Source organism: Eucyclogobius newberryi, unplaced genomic scaffold, assembly GCF_026437365.1.
Source record: "Eucyclogobius newberryi isolate DKJ021-1_F unplaced genomic scaffold, fEucNew1.0.hap1 SCAF_2, whole genome shotgun sequence".
In the NCBI taxonomy this organism is placed as follows: domain Eukaryota; kingdom Metazoa; phylum Chordata; class Actinopteri; order Gobiiformes; family Gobiidae; genus Eucyclogobius; species Eucyclogobius newberryi.
This window is the reverse complement of record NW_027315834.1, coordinates 23986208-24004067: the sequence shown is the minus strand read 5'-3', so window position 1 is coordinate 24004067 and position 17860 is coordinate 23986208. Positions and strand designations below refer to the sequence as shown.

The following is a 17860-nucleotide window of genomic DNA, read 5'->3' as shown; positions in this document are numbered from 1 at the left end:
TTGAGTGATACGTGTTTGAGTAATCCTGCTCAAAGATCAGAAAATGTCAGTTTTCACCTATCGCCTCTCCTTGTCCACAGTATGTACTTACCGCTACTTGCAATTATTATTTTTTGTTTTAAACGTGGTATAAAATATATTCATTCATTTTCCACCGCTTGTTCCTGTTTGGGGCCGTGAGTGGAGCCCATTAAAGTGACTTTACACCCCAACAGCTCCTCACAGGGTTAACACAGGTAAAGACGTATGAGTATTTGCTGCTTGCTATGATGCCAGCAATTGTCCTGTTGTGAATGCGAACTCAATGGACAAAATGTAAAATATTCTTCTTTAAGTTACTCTCTTATAATTATGATGTTGTGCTTTATGTACACAATTTGTAAATGCAGTGAACTTGTAAACAGGGGGAGGGTCTATACACTAACACAACTTTGTTTTACAATTTACCGTACATGTCGTGAAACTGGTCAAACTTGGCATTTAAGAGGCAGGGGCTCTGATTAGTGGCACAAACAGACACACACGAGCTCTTCATTGTTGCTCCAGCCTCATCTCCTCCACAAAGGACTGCTTCCCCTTCCTGAGGCGCCGGACGGTTTGCCAGAATTTCTTTGGTGCCGACCGATAGTCCTCCTCCATGGCCTCCCCGAACTCCTCCCAGGCCCAGGTTTTTGCCTCTGCGACAGCACGAGCCGCAGCTCGCTTGGCCTGCCGATACCTGTCGATGACCTCCGGAGACCCACAAGCCAGAGTGGCCTGATAGGCCTCCTTCTTCAGTCTGACGGCATCCCTTACTTCTGGTGTCCACCACCGGGTTCGGGGGTTGCCGCCACGACACGCACCGGAGACCTTGCGACCACAACTCCGAGCAGCCGCATCAACAATGGAGGCGGAGAACATGGTCCACTCGGACTCAATGTCCCCAGCCTCCCCCGGGACATGGGAGAAGCTCTCCCGGAGGTGTGAGTTGAATACCCTACTGACAGAGGGCTCCACAAGACGTTCCCAACAGACCCTCACAATGCGCTTGGGTCTGCCAAGTCTGTCCGGCTTCTTCCTCCGCCAGCGGATCCAACTCACCACCAGGTGGTGATCGGTTGACAGCTCTGCCCCTCTCTTCACCCGAGTGTCCAAGACACGCGGCCGGAGGTCAGATGACACGAAAACAAAGTCGATCATTGACCTCCGGCCTAGGGTGTCCTGGTGCCATGTGCACTGATGAACACCCTTGTGCTTGAACATGGTGTTCGTTATGGACAATCCGTGGCTAGCACAGAAGTCCAATAACTGAACACCGCTCGGGTTCAGATCGGGGAAGCTGTTCTTCCCGATCACCCCTCCCCAGGTGTCACTGTCATTGCCCACGTGGGCGTTGAAGTCCCCCAGTAGAACAACGGAGTCCCTGGTCAGTGCACTGTCCAGTACTCCTCCCAAGGACTCCAAGAAGGCCTACTCTGCACTGCTGTTCGGCCGTAGGCCTCCACAACAGTGAGAGACCTGTCCCCCACCCGAAGGCGGAGGGACGCGACCCTCTCGTTCACTGGGGTGAACTCCAACACGTGGCGGCTGAGCTGAGGGGCTATAAGCAAGCCCACACCAGCCCGCCGCCTCTCTCCGCGAGCAACACCAGAGAAGTGGAGCATCCAGCCCCTCCACGCACAGTTTGTGCGTGGAGGTGAGGCCGACTATATCTAGTCGGTATCGCTCAACCTCCCGCACAAGCTCAGGCTCTTTCCCCCCCAGCGAGGTGACATTCCATGTCCCGCAGAGTTAGTCTCTGTGTCTGGAGATCTGGTCGCCGAGGCCCCTGCCGTCGACTGCCGCCCAGATCTCTCTGGATCTGAACTCCCTTATGGATCCTCCTGCGGGTGGTGGGCCCACGGGAGGGCGGCCCCACGTCGCTCTTTCGGGCTGTGCCCGGTTGGGCCCCGTGGGGTAAGACCCGGCCACCAGGCGCTCGCCATCGAGCACCCATCCCAGGCCTGGCTCCAGTATGGGGCCCCGGTGACACCGATCCGGGCGCCGTAAACTGCCTTGTTCGTGTTGTCATCATAGGGGGCTTCTGAACCGATCTTTGTCTGACCCATCACCTAGGACCTGTTTGCCTTGGGAGACCCTACTAGGGGCTTGAAGCCCCCGACAACATAGCTCCCGGGATCATTCGGGCGCTCAAACCCCTCCACCACATTAAGGTGTCGGTTCAAGCACTCTCATTTCTCATTTTCAACCTTAACCTTGTAAGAGGAAAAGTCCTCCTACTCAACTCCATTGTGAAAAGTAGAAAGTTATAGTTAAAAGTATATTTTAGCACATTCATGGTGATGTTATTCCTAAAGGTTTGGAGTTCATGTCCTGTTCTTGAGCAAAAGTCTAAAAACAAGGAGAAACAGATTGATTTGAAAAAATAAAATCAATCCATTATCAGGATCTCCACATTTCACTCTTTAATCGTGATCAAAACAACATCATATTTTAAACATGTACAAGAATAAGTAGATTTTTATATGTGATACGTTTATCTGTAACAACCTTCAGTACTTGTTCCACCAGTGCTTAAAGTCAGCAACAGGGCAAATGTCAAAGGCCTTTTACAAACCAATTTCAATAACATTTACTTATAACTCCACTTTCTTGTGCTTCTGCTCTGGAGGATCACTGGTGCACTACAGATGGTGTAGTTATAGTTGGTTTGGGATTAGGTTCAGGACAATACTAGGGATGCCAGGACCGGATCCGGACTTGTAAAAACATTTCGGTTCAGGTCCAAAAAAACCGAATTCCCAGTGATTCGGTTCTGGACTCATAAAAAATCTAGCACTCACATACCATATCCTTTTCGTTCTAGAATCTAGACCATCTTAAACCTTCCATAAATCGGAAAAGAAGTAAACACTGACATTGCTGTCAATGGCGCACCTGGAGCCAGGCGTAGGGGCACAAGTTGAAGCCGGCGAAATGAGTTTAAAGACGCGAGAGACCGAACATTGAGGTGCCAACATTGAGAAGAGCGCTACGCAATATTTGAACCGTTTTAAGCCGCCGCAACAACTTGTAACCAATGTGCATGGCTCTATTATATTATCAATATGTAATGACCTGGACTCCACACAATAACAATGCATTAACAACAGTGTGAAAGGAACATTTAAATATAGCCGCAAGCGGCAATGATCGGCCCTCGCCACGCCGCCGCCACGCCGCAAGAGGAGGGGGCGCTAACGCGCCCCAATTGTCCTTTTATTACGCCTACTGCTGAATCTGTGACGCTGTCACATATTCTCCCCTTTGTTTTACCTAACCTTACCTTACCTAATCCTAACCCGTGACTCTTTGAATAAAAATGTGAATAACTTTTGACGGTCCACCCCTGAAGATGAGTCTCACCAAATTTCAGGTTAATAGGGCTAACTCCCTGAGAGGAGTTTGTGAAAGTCTAAAGTGTAAACATGTTCTGGCGATTTCCCCATTGGAATAACATGGGAGGTTTCGGTCATCGCTACGGCAAAACCATAACAATTATGACATGGGTCTCATTGACTTTTTTGATGGGGATGCCAAAATTGAGTTGTGTGTCAAATTTCATAAAATTTCGCAAAACTAAACATTTAACCTGCATATAAAATCTGTAGGGGGCGCTGTGGTGCCAAATTAATTTATTTCACTTCAAGTACGTTTAGCGCAAAGAGTTTAACAACTGATTCTAATTTGACGCAATTCGGACTTTATCTGCGCAAACGGCAGAAATGTTAAATTTGGGAGATTTATAAGTGCTTATAAAGCACTCATTTGCCCTAAGTAGCTCACGAATACGTTCCCCATCTCTTGCATGTTCCGTGCATATAAGCATGTAATGCAAAAATTGAACATTATTACTGTAAAGAGGGCCAAAAACACAAAGTGGGCGGAGCCCACTCAAAATTAACGAAAGTACCCGTCAGTGACCAGGGACCCACACCATGAGGTAGGAAAGCGCGAGCGCTTTCCGAAAATGTATAGTTCATGATATCTGAAAAATGGGAAACATTGTTTTCGCATCGGAATATTATTCTTTCTTTCTTTCTTTCTTCTTCTTCTTCTTCTTCTCGGGACCAACACCCCTATTTTTCACCCAGTGAACATTGACGAAAAGTCACAAAAATTAGCACACCTCTAAAAATCGTGCCTCTCTACATTCTGGCTATTTCCTTTTTCTAAAATTAAAAAAATTGTCGCGTCAGCGCCCCCAAATGTACCAAAAATGCATTGAGAGATGGGAAATGACCCCAAAAAAATCTGATCGTAGAATCATGAAATTTGGCGCAGAGGTAGATGGTGACAAGAGAAGTAAAAAATATTATTACGGCAACGCCGTCCGCCCAACCAAATGTCGGCCATATTGCTTCAAAAATGGCTAAACATGACTTCGGAGTTTTTCCAAACGTCGTACTTTTACGAACTCCTCCCAGGGCGGTGGCCCTAAAAAGCTGAAATTTGGTGAAAATGCTACTGAGGACTGGGACATCAAAAGTTATCCAAATTACATTGATACCTCTCACGGTCTCTGTGCGGCGAAGCCGCAAACTGTAGCTAGAATTTCAGAAATCTCCCAAATTTAACATTTCTGCCGTTTGCGCAGATAATGTCCGAATTGCGTCAAATTAGAATCAGTTGTTAAACTCTTTGCCCTAAACCTACTTGAAGTGAAATAAATTAATTTGGAGCCACAGCGCCCCCTACAGATTTTATATGGAGGTTCAATATTTAGTTTTGCGAAATTATATGAAATTTGACACACAACTCAATTTTGGCATCCCCATCAAAAAAGTCAACGAGACCCATGTCATAATTGTTATGGCTTTGCCGTAACGATGACCGAAACCTTCAATGTTATTCCAATGGGGAAATCGCCAGAACATGTTTACACTTTAGACTTTCACGAACTCCTCTTAGGGCGTTAGACATATTAACCTGAAATTTGGTGAGACTCATCTTCAGGGGTGGACCATCAAAAGTTATCCACATTTTTATTCTAAGAGTCACGGTGTCTGTGCGGCAGAGCCGCACATCTTGCCAAGAATTCAAAATAAAATTGCTTTTTGATGGTAAAACAAAGGGGAGAAGATGTGACAGCGTCACAGATTCAGCAGTAGTAGGACAATTGGGGCGCGTTAGCGCCCCCTCCTCTTGCGACGTGGCGGCGGCGTGGCGAGGGCCGATCATTGCCGCTTGCGGCTATATTTATTAGGCCCGAGCGCCACAAGCTGGCGAGAGGCCTATTAATCTCGTAAGGCCGTGCAAAGCACGGCTGCGAAAGTGCGCACATAGTGCGCACGAAATCGAGCGCGAAGCGCTCGCCCACTTCCAAACACTCACTAACGCACTCCTTCACTCATGCACGCCCCGTGCATACTAATTAGTAGTAGGAAAATGGAACATTACCGTTGTAAACGGGCGAAGCCCGTGCAAAAGTGCGCACTAAACGAGCACTTTACATTGAGATGACGACCGCTTCGCGGTCGTCATCCCCATATAAAGCACTCATTTGCGCTAAGTACCTCACGAATACGTTCCCCATCTCTTGCATGTTCCGTGCATATAAGCATGTAATGCAAAAAATGAACATTATTACTGTATAGAGGGCCAAAAACACAAAGTGGGCGGAGCCCACTCAAAATTAACGAAAGTACCCGTCAGTGACCAGGGACCCACACCATGAGGTAGGAAAGCGCGAGCGCTTTCCGAAAATGTATAGTTTATGATATTTGGAAAATGGGAAACATTGTTTTCGTATCGGAATATTATTCTTTCTTTCTTTCTTTCTTCTTCTCGGGACCAACCCCCCTATTTTTCACCCAGTGAACATTGACGAAAAGTCACAAAAATTTGAACACCTCTAAAAATCGTGCCTCTCTACATTCTGGCTATTTCCCTTTTCTAAAATAAAAAAAATTGGCGCGTCAGCGCCCCCAAATGTACCAAAAATGCATTGAGAGATGGGAAATGACCCAAAAAAAATCTGATCGTAGAATCATGAAATTTGGCGCAGAGGTAGATGGTGACAAGAGAAGTAAAAAATATTATTACGGCAACGCCGTCCGCCCAACCAAATGTCGGCCATATTGCTTCAAAAATGGCTAAACATGACTTCGGAGTTTTTCCAAACGTCGTACTTTTACGAACTCCTCCCAGGGCGTTGGCCCTAAAAAGCTGAAATTTGGTGAAAATGCTACTGAGGAGTGGGACATCAAAAGTTATCCAAATTACATTGATACCTGTCACGGTCTCTGTGCGGCGAAGCCGCAAACTGTAGCAAGAATTTCAGAAATCTCCCAAATTTAACATTTCTGCCGTTTGCGCAGATAAAGTCCGAATTGCGTCAAATTAGAATCAGTTGTTAAACTCTTTGCCCTAAACCTACTTGAAGTGAAATAAATTAATTTGGAGCCACAGCGCCCCCTACAGATTTTATATGGAGGTTAAATATTTAGTTTTGCGAAATTATATGAAATTTGACACACAACTCAATTTTGGCATCCCCATCAAAAAAGTCAACGAGACCCATGTCATAATTGTTATGGCTTTGCCGTAACGATGACCGAAACCTTCCATGTTATTCCAATGGGGAAATCGCCAGAACATGTTTACACTTTAGACTTTCACAAACTCCTCTTAGGGCGTTAGACATATTAACCTGAAATTTGGTGAGACTCATCTTCAGGGGTGGACCATCAAAAGTTATCCACATTTTTATTCTAAGAGTCACGGTGTCTGTGCGGCAAAGCCGCACATTTTGCCAAGGATTCAAAATAAAATTGCTTTTTGATGGTAAAACAAAGGGGAGAAGATGTGACAGCGTCACAGATTCAGCAGTAGGCGTAATAAAAGGACAATTGGGGCGCGTTAGCGCCCCCTCCTCTTGCGGCGTGGCGGCGGCGTAGCGAGGGCCGATCATTGCCGCTTGCGGCTATATTTATTATTATTATTATTCATCAAGTCCATATAAGAGAGCACACTAACCTGGATCAAAATGATGGAAATTAAAAGCTCTTATAAAATAACAAACACTCACAATGATGTACAAAGTGAGAAAGTTGCTGTTGCCATTAACGATATAAACTTTGTTCTCTCCAAGACCCGATCATCAAGACAGCTGTGGCCCGAACCACAGACACAAATGGGAATATCTGTGGCTGGAGTAAAATTCTGGAACTCTTATAATTTAAAAAAACATCAACTAATCTCTATGTCTTTAAGAAACAGTAGCAATAAACAAAATAAGGCAATAACAATCAAATCATATGAATGAAATGATTAAAAAAAATTCAAAAAGAGAAAAAGAAAGAAGAAAACAGACTCATAAATAAATGTAAAATAGTAATACAAAATAACCTTATAGTGTATGTAAAACGTAAAACAAGTTATCTAAACAAAAATGTGTTCAGAGGCATTTTTGTTGTTTTATGACATTTCAAGAAAAGGGGCAGATATTTATAAGATTTTTTTTTGTCTTCAACTCTGCTCTTTTTCGATTGTGATGGTAATTTATGTTAACGTAAGTAACACACAATTGAAATAGATAAAGAATAAAGAATAAAAATAATAAAATAAAATCTAAAAACATTTTAAAAATCCTCAAAACTCTTTGCTCCACGATAGTCCCGCCTCTTTCCCCTCTAGCCTGACTCCCATTGGCTGCTGTGCGCCAGCGCCAGTGTGGTCAGTGAGGCTCATGGTGAGGCTACACCATGGGGGCTACACCATGGGCTAAACACAGGTAAACACACGCAAAAGTCCCGCCGCAGCAGCAGCAGCAGCAGCGGCTTCACAACACGTGGACTCACAGTGGCGCGCCTTGGCTCAGAAGTTACGCTTTGTTTTACATTTGTTTTCTAGCAACAACGGGCTGCCGAGTTTGTTTATACCCGGAAATGTCCTCCTCTAATGCAATAACAAAAGCCCATGTGGTTTCCCATTAGCGCGCTGCCCTGGTCACATGCTCCACTTTTCGCTCTTCACTGGACATGGTCGGGACTTTTGGATGTTCGGGAGGAAGAAACGCGAATCGCACGCTGAGGATAGTATTAATCTCGCGTTGTTGTAACATTGTGATTATTAGAGCAATGTAAGTTTGAAGACGGACAACAATCTACCACGCCCGGGAGCGCTTGGGGCGAGGTAATAAAAAAAAAAAACTAACACAGCGCTCCAACTTATTTTTCCTGGCCTTCTCCGTCTCGGTTTGGGGTGTTTTTAAGCCTTGGAAATCCGTGGGACTGATAATAACGGGGACAATGACCCAGAGCTGTGCTTGGGCTTGTTGCCTCAACCCAGAGGCCAAAGAAGCTCGAAGAATCAACGATGAGATTGAGAGACAACTTCGCAGAGACAAGAAGAGCGCTCGCAGGGAGTTCAAACTGCTTTTGCTCGGTAAAGATTGCACATTCTTCCACAATGAAACGTACATCAAAATGTTACAATCCAACTCCTCTTACAAGAATGTGAGTTATGACGCCCAGACCTACATAAGCGCAGCCTGTGGACTCTAACCCGCTCTGAATGTGTGTTTGTTCAACCGTAGCATCAGCAGTTTGGTCACTGTATATTTATTTAAGTTGCCAAGCTAAACGTTGTGCGTAGCCTAATATGTTATAGAGGATATTAAGTATGTTTCTATAAGAGCTTCTTCGAGAAGCCTGGTTTAGGAACTTGTGTAATACATTTGCACATTTAAGGCATTAGCTTCCCAATGTTTCTATTAGTGTCAGCGCAGTGCATATCATGGGCCAAAGGTTATCCCAGTTATAATGCTGCTGTAAACTATTTACACTATTGAATAGGCCTAGACCTATTATCTATCTGGTAATAATCTGGGAAATGTCTCTATAGCAGCCATGTTGCAATGTATGTTGCAGCTAGTGTTTAAGTTTCACTATCATTTGAAAGATATTCTTCTTTTTATGTCAGGGAATCCTCAAAAAGACAGAGAACTACAATGTTGTTGTAATGTTGAGGCCATACTGTATATGTCTGTATGAATAACTGGCATCCATGTGTGCATTACTGCTGGTAATGCTTATTGATTTACAGGAACAGGAGAAAGCGGCAAGAGCACTTTCATTAAGCAGATGAGAATCATCCATGGACGAGGGTATTCTGAAGAGGACAGGAGAGACTTCACCAGGCTGGTCTATCAGAACATCTTCACTGCCATGCAATCCATCATACAGGCCATGAACATGCTCCACATCCCCTACATGTTTGAGGAGAACAAGGTACCTCTGTTTTCTACCCGCTCACATTGTAAACACTACTACAGGCCTCTACCAGAGAGTTTGTACTTGTGACAAAGTCTTTTACTGTGTGTTTGGATTAGCTGTCTTGCTTTCTCAAGAGTTCTCCTTTTACAGAGAATGCTGTCTTCTAGAAACACAGTGATACACACCAGGCATGTGGTGACATGTATTTGCACTGATTCAGTCGGAGTGCGAGCACTTCAAACCGGCAGCATTCATAATGTGCCACTCAGGGCTGCTCATCTTACACTTTATAAACTACACATGCACGAGGAGACCCAGACATTGTGGCTTTTTATTCAGTTCGACACGTTGGGATTTAGTTTTAGTGCATTTTTATGATGATTGTGTGAACGTCTTACAGTTGTATTACAGTATTTCTTATGGTAGTTTGACATTTTGATTGTTTTGAATTAATAAGCAACATTGGAGCTTTTTTCCAATATGGCACAAACCAAAGCTCATTGTTACAGTAAAAACGTGGTTAAGCTTTTATGTGTCTTGTTTAGAGTTGTTGAAAGTATTGATAATTATATACTAACCAATACCGTAACTAGTATTGAAACTAGATACTAATTTGAGCAAGTATCCATACTAATAAAATAAAATCACACAAATAGGGCTAAATTTGACCTTTTGTGAACAGTTTCAAAATGATATTGAGCGTCATCAAAACTAGTATAAGACCGTAATGTTTAACAAAGAAAGTACTATTATTTAGTGTTAAAAATGACAGTCTTTTGTCTAAAACCTTGACTTATAAAAGGGCACATACAATTATATTTGTGGTATTGAAATCTGCATATCAAGCATTATATTCCCTAGTATTAACTTTTTGTATTAAATCTATATGGCTTTAAATACATGACCAAACAGTGAGCTGCAGTGGTCTAATATGTTGATGTGGTTTGTTTTCCCAGGCCCATGCAAAAGTCATCACTGAGGTGGATATAGAAAAACTATACAGATTCTCAAAGCTTCATGTCGATGCCATACAAAGCTTGTGGATTGACCCTGGGGTCCAAGAATGTTATTGTCGGAAGAGAGAATATCAGCTGTCTGACTCGACAAAATAGTGAGTTTTACATCCATGAGTAATGTATATTAAGTGTAAAAAATGTATTGACGGTCTTTGTGAATGACCGTTTTCTTTATTTGCTGTGTTACCATAGTTATTTGAACAACTTGGACCGTATTGGAGATCCGGCCTATGTGCCTTCTCAGCAGGATGTGCTCAGGGTCAGAGTTCCCACAACTGGCATTATAGAATATGTCTTTGATGTGGAGAAAGTGGTGTTCAGGTGAGCCCTTCTCACTACGTTTAAATTGTATTCATGACTTTCAGAGTGATGAAAATCTAGCACTTTTGCCATTGAAATAAACAAAAAAAACATGTCCTCAAATGTCGACTATAAACAGGAAGTTGCTTGCATTGTGTACAGTACTAATGTTTGATTAATTAACTAATTTAGTAAAGAGTCACTGATGTTTTGGTGTCCCCAGTAAATTATTGTCATGTTTAAGTTATGCTTTAACCTATAGAATGGTCGATGTGGGTGGTCAGCGTTCAGAGCGCAAGAAGTGGATCCACTGCTTTGAGTACGTCACGTCCATCATGTTCCTGGCAGCTCTCAGTGAATACGACCAGGTTCTCATAGAATCTGACAGTGTGGTAAGACAACACATCTGTCTTCTCTGTGCCCTGCCTTGTAATAGCTGCATGTATTTATTTAGACAGTTTCTTCACCCTTATGGATGGGCCGCTAGTGGAAACCTCAGTTTTATTTCACAAGTTGAACTGAATTTTTTTTAAATGTTATGTCATAGTGATTAACAAACTCGCCTAAACTGTAACAAATATTTTTCAAACAAGCATGTTTGTTTTGAAGAGAAATTAGAGTTGTCAAGGAATACATTAACACTTTGGGATACAGATTTTATGCAAGTCCTCAAAGCCAGAGGGCAAAGTAAGTGCTGCTGTTGTGGTAGTTTGTGTCTAATTCAGCAGGGGGAGCACTTTACTTGTACAGAGATCCCTCGTTTATCGCGGGGGTTACGTTCCAAGAAGAACCCGCGGGAGTCGAAATCCGCAAAGTAGAAACCTTTATTTTTTTTACAGTTATTATACAATGAAATACTCCATAAAACATTGAAAGCAAGGAACAAAACCTTTTTACAGGCCCGTTTGTACTGTACTCTCACTGCTCTCTCCCGCAGCTCACACGCGCGCTCTCACCGGCCTCTCACACGCGCGCTCTCACCGGCCTCGCAAACTTCAATTTGGCAAGCTGTTTTACGTACGTGTACATATTAATCCATAACGTTATTGACACACAGGTAGAGAAGACGCGGAGAGACTGTTTAGCCAATCAGAATGCAGAACACAATGCATGATGAAAATCCGCGAGTCCGCGATATAGCGAGGGATCTGATTTAAAAACGGAATTGTTCAAATTATTGTGTGTGTGTAGGTATAATATCCAATACACTTTTATTTGATTGCTGCTTCACTTTGTGTTAACGTATGATGTATTTGCTTTTGTTTTAAGAATCGAATGGAAGAAAGCATGGCATTGTTCCAGACAATTCTGCAAAGTCCGTGGTTTATACATGCGTCTGTGATGTTATTTCTCAATAAAGTTGATCTGCTAAAGGAGAAAATCATGTATTCACATCTAGTTGACTATTTTCCTAAATATGATGGTGAGTTACATTTATTTATTTGTTTTCTTTTCAACAGAAATGTCACTTCTGTGGGTGATTAATGTTGTTATATGATTGTTGTTTCAGGGCCAAAGCAAGATACCAAGGAAGCAAGTGAATTTATTCTAAACATGTTTCTTAGTCTTCAACCAGATCAGAAAATGTTCTACTCCCACTTCACCTGTGCAACCGACACAAACAATATACGGTTTGTCTTCAGTGTAGTCAAAGATCATATTTTACAGTCCAACCTAATTGTGTACAACTTAGTTTAAATTGCAGCTGTGTGATTCAAGTCCGGGAGCTCTGCACTTCTTTCATTTGCATGTTATAGCTGCTGAACATTATAATCACAAGCAGGACATTAATGTACTATGTATTTTTACTGCTACACTCTGAGATTTTCTAGTTATAACAAAGTGTGTCCTGACAAATAAGACTTTTCCACATGAGATGCCTTATAGTATGCACTATGAAATGTATGATATTTCACAGTAGTCGTATAAGAGCATGGAGATTGAGTAAAAGGGAAACTTGTGTTTTTATTTATGAGAATGGTAAATGGCATCTTTTGCCAAGGTGTGAACACAAAGTTACACCTTGTACCATTGATTGAAATCACTTCTAAAATTGTAGCTATTGGATCAAATCATATGGTCATAATTTCTAATGTGTATCACTAAGCACTTTCCTTTTGTTTAATAACCGTGAAGCTGCACTTTTAGCAATGTGACAAGCAATTGGCTCTTTGTTTGCATCTCTCTCTTTTTCTTTTTTTTTAAACTTTTGCTAATCAACTGGCAGAACAATGTAAATACTTCTTACCCACTTTATCACCATGATGGAGAGATGATCTGTTTCCTATCTGTGATTATGTGGACTGGTTATGCAACAGTGACAATGCTATTGTAAATATGTAGTATATGCAACAGGATAATGGAAGAAACACTAACACATCAATGGTACTGATTTGCAACATAACTGTAACTGATAAAATCTTGCTTTCTTTAGTTTCACTTTTTCTTATAAACATTTCCCACTAACACTCATCTATGTTTGTTTTCCTCTTTTGTTTTTTTCTTTGTCTTGTATATTGTGCATTTATGGTTTTGACGGTTTCACTAGCCCTGTATTGAGTAGGATATTTGTTAACTGTTTCATGCTGAAGGTTCTTACATTTTGAATAATTTAAAGCGTTTATTTTTTTTACTACATTGAGTTCAAGGAAAATCCTGTGCCTAGCATTCACTTTTGGCTACTTCAAACCAATTTTCTGTCATTGTGGGCTATTTACAACATATTTTTGTTTCTGACGATGACTTCTTTGATTATTATGTCAAAAAACACACGTTTTCTCAGGGAATCCCTTGTGGGACTCAAATTGCCGGGACAGACTGATTCTTATGCGAGTTCGAAAATTTTTGCATTCTTGGCTGGCCACGTTTTAAGTTACTGACAACATAATCTGTAATGTTGTCTGTCAAGTTAATTGGGTGGGATTGCAAAGTTTCCCATTCTCAAATATTTGTCATAAGGATATGTAGCATATTCCTACTGGTAGAAAGGGGTATTACAATCACAACTGAAACTGGTGATTTGTGTATTATGCTTATTATAGAGGGAAAATACAGTTTTTTCCCTCATTCTCAGTATTAGCAGTGTTCTGTCCTCACTAGACGTGTCTGCTATGCAGCTAGACAATTAACAGACAAATACTTTGCTTTGATTTGGCTTTAATTACCATTTATCATACATTTTAAAGTGTAGAACACAGACAAAAATACATATTAATCGCATGAATTAACTTTTGTGCTTACTTGTGCATACATGTTCAAATGCAACAACAAATGCAATATATAAGTCATGTCAATCATATTTCCATTAAAAAGTAAATGACTAAACATCGGCTCGCTAGTTAACATGTAAAAAGTCTGCTAGCTTAAATGCGATATGCTAACGTTTTTACGTTTAATACATGTTACATAAAAATATAAACTGAAATACTAACTTACAGCTTCATGTGGGCCAAAGCAGAATTGCCCTTAGTCATGACTGAGCACTCTAAGTACTACAGTCCCGGCATATGCCACACGAGGGCGCTCTGAACAGATACACAAAAAATACTAAATAGAACTTCATTCAAACCATTCACTAAGTATACCATGACAAACAGCCTCCTGTGAAAGCTCTGCACCTCCAGAATTCAGAATGACAGAGGCTGCACCGGATCAGGCCCTTGTAGGGGCCAAAGGTGCTTTGCGACCTTATTTCAGGCACTTATTCATGGAAGAGAATTGTCTTTTGTGCTGGGTTTTGGTATAATTTTGGTATAATTGTGATGCTTGTGATGCTTGTGATGCTTGTGATGGTGCCGCCTCCGGCTCAGAGGAATGTGGAAATGCACCTGAACTGGATCCTGATTCCTGTTCGAGGAAGAGAAAGCGCACCTCAGCGCACATATTCCAGGACGCGGCTCTTCGGTGAGAACAGAAGACCTGACACAGTTGACTTTAGATTGTGGCGTAATGGACAAGTGCTGCCAGTCCACTGAGGAGCATGACCGACTTCGAATTCACCGAGAAATCGAGAATCAACTTCGGAAGGACAAGGATAGGTCCAATAAAGAGTTGAAGCTTTTACTCTTGGGTGAGACAAAATATCAGATTCAGATTGTAATTACTGTCCCGGCCCAGGGGGTTATCCCTCTTGTTTTCCGTGATTATTGTTCTGATTGCATTTTCAAATGTTTGCCAGATTTGAATACATTTGAATAATCAACAATTAGATTACATGGCAGAACCTTGTGTAAGTTTGTTACCTGCTTAGCGCAAATAGAATACATTTTCAATAAAAAATTACTCTTTATTTATTTTTTGAGTCACAAAAGTTACTTCTGAATCAAGACCAGTTTTGGGTTCTGCCTGTTATCATTGTAATAAGATAAAAATAAAATCCCATTAAACAAGAAGCTATAGTTTCCATTTATCATAAAATCTTATTTCTGTTGATTGAGGATAAACCATCTTTAAGATGTTCTACTTTGGGTCTGTAATTATTACATGTTAAACGAGAAGCTTGGGTGATTTTTATGTAGGACAGTTTAGTGGTTAGAAACTTACATAATTACTGTCATAATTACAGCAGCAGAAGGCCCGGTGTGTCCCATGGGTGTTTCCCTCAGTGTGGTCCCTGGTGAGCCCCACCTGTCCCAAGTGTTCTGAATGTAGGACAGTTCACTGTTAGGACGAGCTCCTGGAATGACAGCTTTTCACACACATACCTCCTTTAAACTGAGGGCAGGGCAGCAGACACAAAAGAGAGGACAATGAAAACAAGGTTTTAATTTACTATTTTAATTGACCGTGCAGATATTTGAAAAATAAGTTGAAAATGTTGAAAGTGATACTGTTTTTGTTTGCATTAGTTAGATCAAATAAGAGAACCTTTATTTGTCCCACAGCTGTAGCTTTGTTTTGGCAGGCACTGGTGAAAGTGGGAAAAGCACCTTCATTAAACAGATGAAGATCATCCATGGTAAAGGATACAGTGAGCCAGAGAAGAAGGGCTTCATACACCTGGTGTGTCAGAACATTATGGCAGCGATCCAGGCACTCATCAATGCCATGAAGACCTTGAAGATTGACTACGTCGATGACAACAACATTGTAATTAGTATGTTGGGTCTTCTTCTGAACAAAGTAAATATTTTTTCTGACCGTTTTGTGTGTGTCAGGGACACTCACGGAGACTGTCTGAAGTGGAGGAGCACACGATGACCACTTTAGAGTCCTGGCAGGTGGAGGCCATTGCAAAAGTGTGGAATGACCATGGTGTTCAAATGTGCTATGAACGCAGGAGGGAATTCCAGATATCTGACAATGCCAAATAGTACGCTTTGCATCTAATTTATTTCAAACACTGAGGCTACAGTACATCTTAATATTAATATTGACTGTATAAGTATGTTATTTGTTTGTTTCTTCCTGTTTTGAGTTTCCTGAGTGACTTGGGGAGGATCTCTGCTCACTCATATATCCCAACTATCCAAGACGTCCTGAGAGTCCGAGTGCCCACAACAGGAATCACAGAGTATCTTTTTGACTTCCCGCCGGCCATCTTTAGGTGCTGTTGTTGTTTTGTTTCATATGTAGCTTATACCTCCATGCTAATGATTTAAAGAAAGAGCTAGAAATATATCTGAATCCTCAACCTAGTTTAATAAGTACTTTCTGCAATGTTCGAGCTTGAATATGTTTGCAGCAGATGAATCTAATAGTGTGGCCAGTGAGGAGCTCCTGTCCTTCATTCATTCAGTCATTGAGGCTATTGTGAATGTAATGTTGTGTATTTTTGGTATAGGATGGTTGATGTGGGCGGTCAGCGATCAGAAAGAAGGAAATGGATCCACTGTTTTGAAAATGTCACTTCAATTGTATTTCTGGCAGCTCTAAATGAATATGACCAACATCTCTATGAGAATGAAAACGATGTAAGCGCCTTCTCGTATCGCAACAATAATGGTTTATAAGGTTGTATAAACACATAACATTGTCTTCTATTCAACAGAATCGACTACAGGAAAGTGTGGCCTTATTCCAGACTGTTCTTTCATATCCTTGGTTTGTAGAGTCCTCCACCATCTTATTTCTAAACAAAACCGATTTACTAGAGGAGAAGATTGCTCAGTCCCATTTGACAACTTACTTCCCAGAGTACAGAGGTAGGCTAATGCAATGTAGTGTTCCCCTTAGTGCGATGAATGTCTCATCCAAATCAGATTAAATCTTCTTGCGGTATTTTTCTTTCAAGTGTTTTCTTTGTCTTATTCAGGGCCAAGTTGTAACGCTGAAGAGGCTAAAAAGTTCATCCGACAAATGTTTGTGGATCGGCATCGCAGCCGGATTAAACCTCTCTACACACATTACACCTGTGCCACCGACACTGGAAACATTAAAAAAGTGTTTAAATGTGTGAAAGACGGTTTGTTCAGAGATATCGTCCCATGTTAAGGATTTACTGCTCTGTATTGCACAAAATATTACTAAGAGTGAGCTCCAAATAGTCCACAATTCTTTAACTCTTAAGTTGGAATGTAGACTACACATTCATTCATGAAGCTCAATGTGTGGGCAGACTATTTCTTATTTATTATAGTATTTCTCCCATCACTCACAAAGGATGGTCTATATTTTGGATTAATTGTATTTGACAAAAACTAACTTGACCAAAACTGTAAAAATGAAACTTAATCCTGTTGTGTGTGGTATTCATGCTGGTATTAATATTGTAATTTTTATTGTTGTTGGAGATAGATCATTTGAGTTATTTGAACGTAGCTAATCATTCTCTAAACCAACCAGGTGAGCAGTCTGACATGTGTAGGCTGCAAATAAAGACTTGTTTTTTAACTTTGTATTAAATTAACCCTCTTTGTTTTTATTTTGACTTGACTTTGGTTGAGCCTCTGCGTGTTGTCTAAGTTGCTGAGTAAGCAGACATGCACGACAGTCATTAACCAGGTGTGTCCACAGTGATTCAAAGAGCGGCTTGACTTGTTTTAGGCCAAATGCCACACGGGCCGTGAACTGAAGTGACTCTTGCAGAGCACTGATTTGTATCAGCAGTTTGAATTATTTATTTATGAGTGGCAACGAAACACATTCCCACTTGACATCAAATGGCAGAGAGTTTAGTTTAGTTTATCAAGATCCCCATTAGCTCCTGCAAACCAGTTGCTATTCTTCCTGAAGAGTTGATTCTTAATACCGCGGTGAAGTTAGTTTCACGTTGGACGTTGGACATTCGCCTCCGCAACTAGAGCGGGAGCTTCCTCTGAGTGTGCCCCGCCTGCAGTAGCTCGACACAGGGAGCTGCGCGCTGAAGTC

General features: G+C 41.6%; 2 protein-coding genes across 2 annotated transcripts; both read left to right on the top strand.

Moving 5' to 3' along the window:
- The first annotated feature begins 7853 nt into the window (after positions 1-7853).
- On the top strand, positions 7854-13185 carry LOC140367932 (guanine nucleotide-binding protein G(q) subunit alpha-like). Its single transcript, XM_072454719.1, has 7 exons — positions 7854-8406; positions 9067-9251; positions 10193-10347; positions 10445-10573; positions 10815-10944; positions 11822-11975; positions 12063-13185. The coding sequence occupies exons 1-7, from the start codon at positions 8271-8273 to the stop codon at positions 12248-12250; spliced, it is 1077 nt and encodes a 358-aa protein (XP_072310820.1). The 5' UTR covers positions 7854-8270; the 3' UTR covers positions 12251-13185.
- A 1279-nt stretch (positions 13186-14464) lies between these two features.
- On the top strand, positions 14465-17093 carry LOC140367933 (guanine nucleotide-binding protein G(q) subunit alpha-like). The gene is made up of 7 exons (XM_072454720.1): positions 14465-14621; positions 15456-15640; positions 15709-15863; positions 15969-16097; positions 16335-16464; positions 16542-16695; positions 16806-17093. The coding sequence occupies exons 1-7, from the start codon at positions 14501-14503 to the stop codon at positions 16982-16984; spliced, it is 1053 nt and encodes a 350-aa protein (XP_072310821.1). The 5' UTR covers positions 14465-14500; the 3' UTR covers positions 16985-17093.
- Positions 17094-17860: the final 767 nt, after the last annotated feature.

What these genes read in the sequence shown, in the direction of transcription:
- LOC140367932 (XM_072454719.1), top strand. Translation starts at nt 8,271, where the DNA reads ATGACCCAGAGCTGTGCTTGGGCTTGTTGCCTCAACCCAGAGGCCAAA. An exon ending in GTTCAAACTGCTTTTGCTCG is followed by an intron (nt 8,407 to 9,066) that starts GTAAAGATTGCA and finishes ATTGATTTACAG; the next exon opens with GAACAGGAGAAAGCGGCAAG. An exon ending in CTATTTTCCTAAATATGATG is followed by an intron (nt 11,976 to 12,062) that starts GTGAGTTACATT and finishes TTGTTGTTTCAG; the next exon opens with GGCCAAAGCAAGATACCAAG.
- LOC140367933 (XM_072454720.1), top strand. Translation starts at nt 14,501, where the DNA reads ATGGACAAGTGCTGCCAGTCCACTGAGGAGCATGACCGACTTCGAATT. An exon ending in TTCCCGCCGGCCATCTTTAG is followed by an intron (nt 16,098 to 16,334) that starts GTGCTGTTGTTG and finishes TTTTTGGTATAG; the next exon opens with GATGGTTGATGTGGGCGGTC. An exon ending in TTACTTCCCAGAGTACAGAG is followed by an intron (nt 16,696 to 16,805) that starts GTAGGCTAATGC and finishes TGTCTTATTCAG; the next exon opens with GGCCAAGTTGTAACGCTGAA.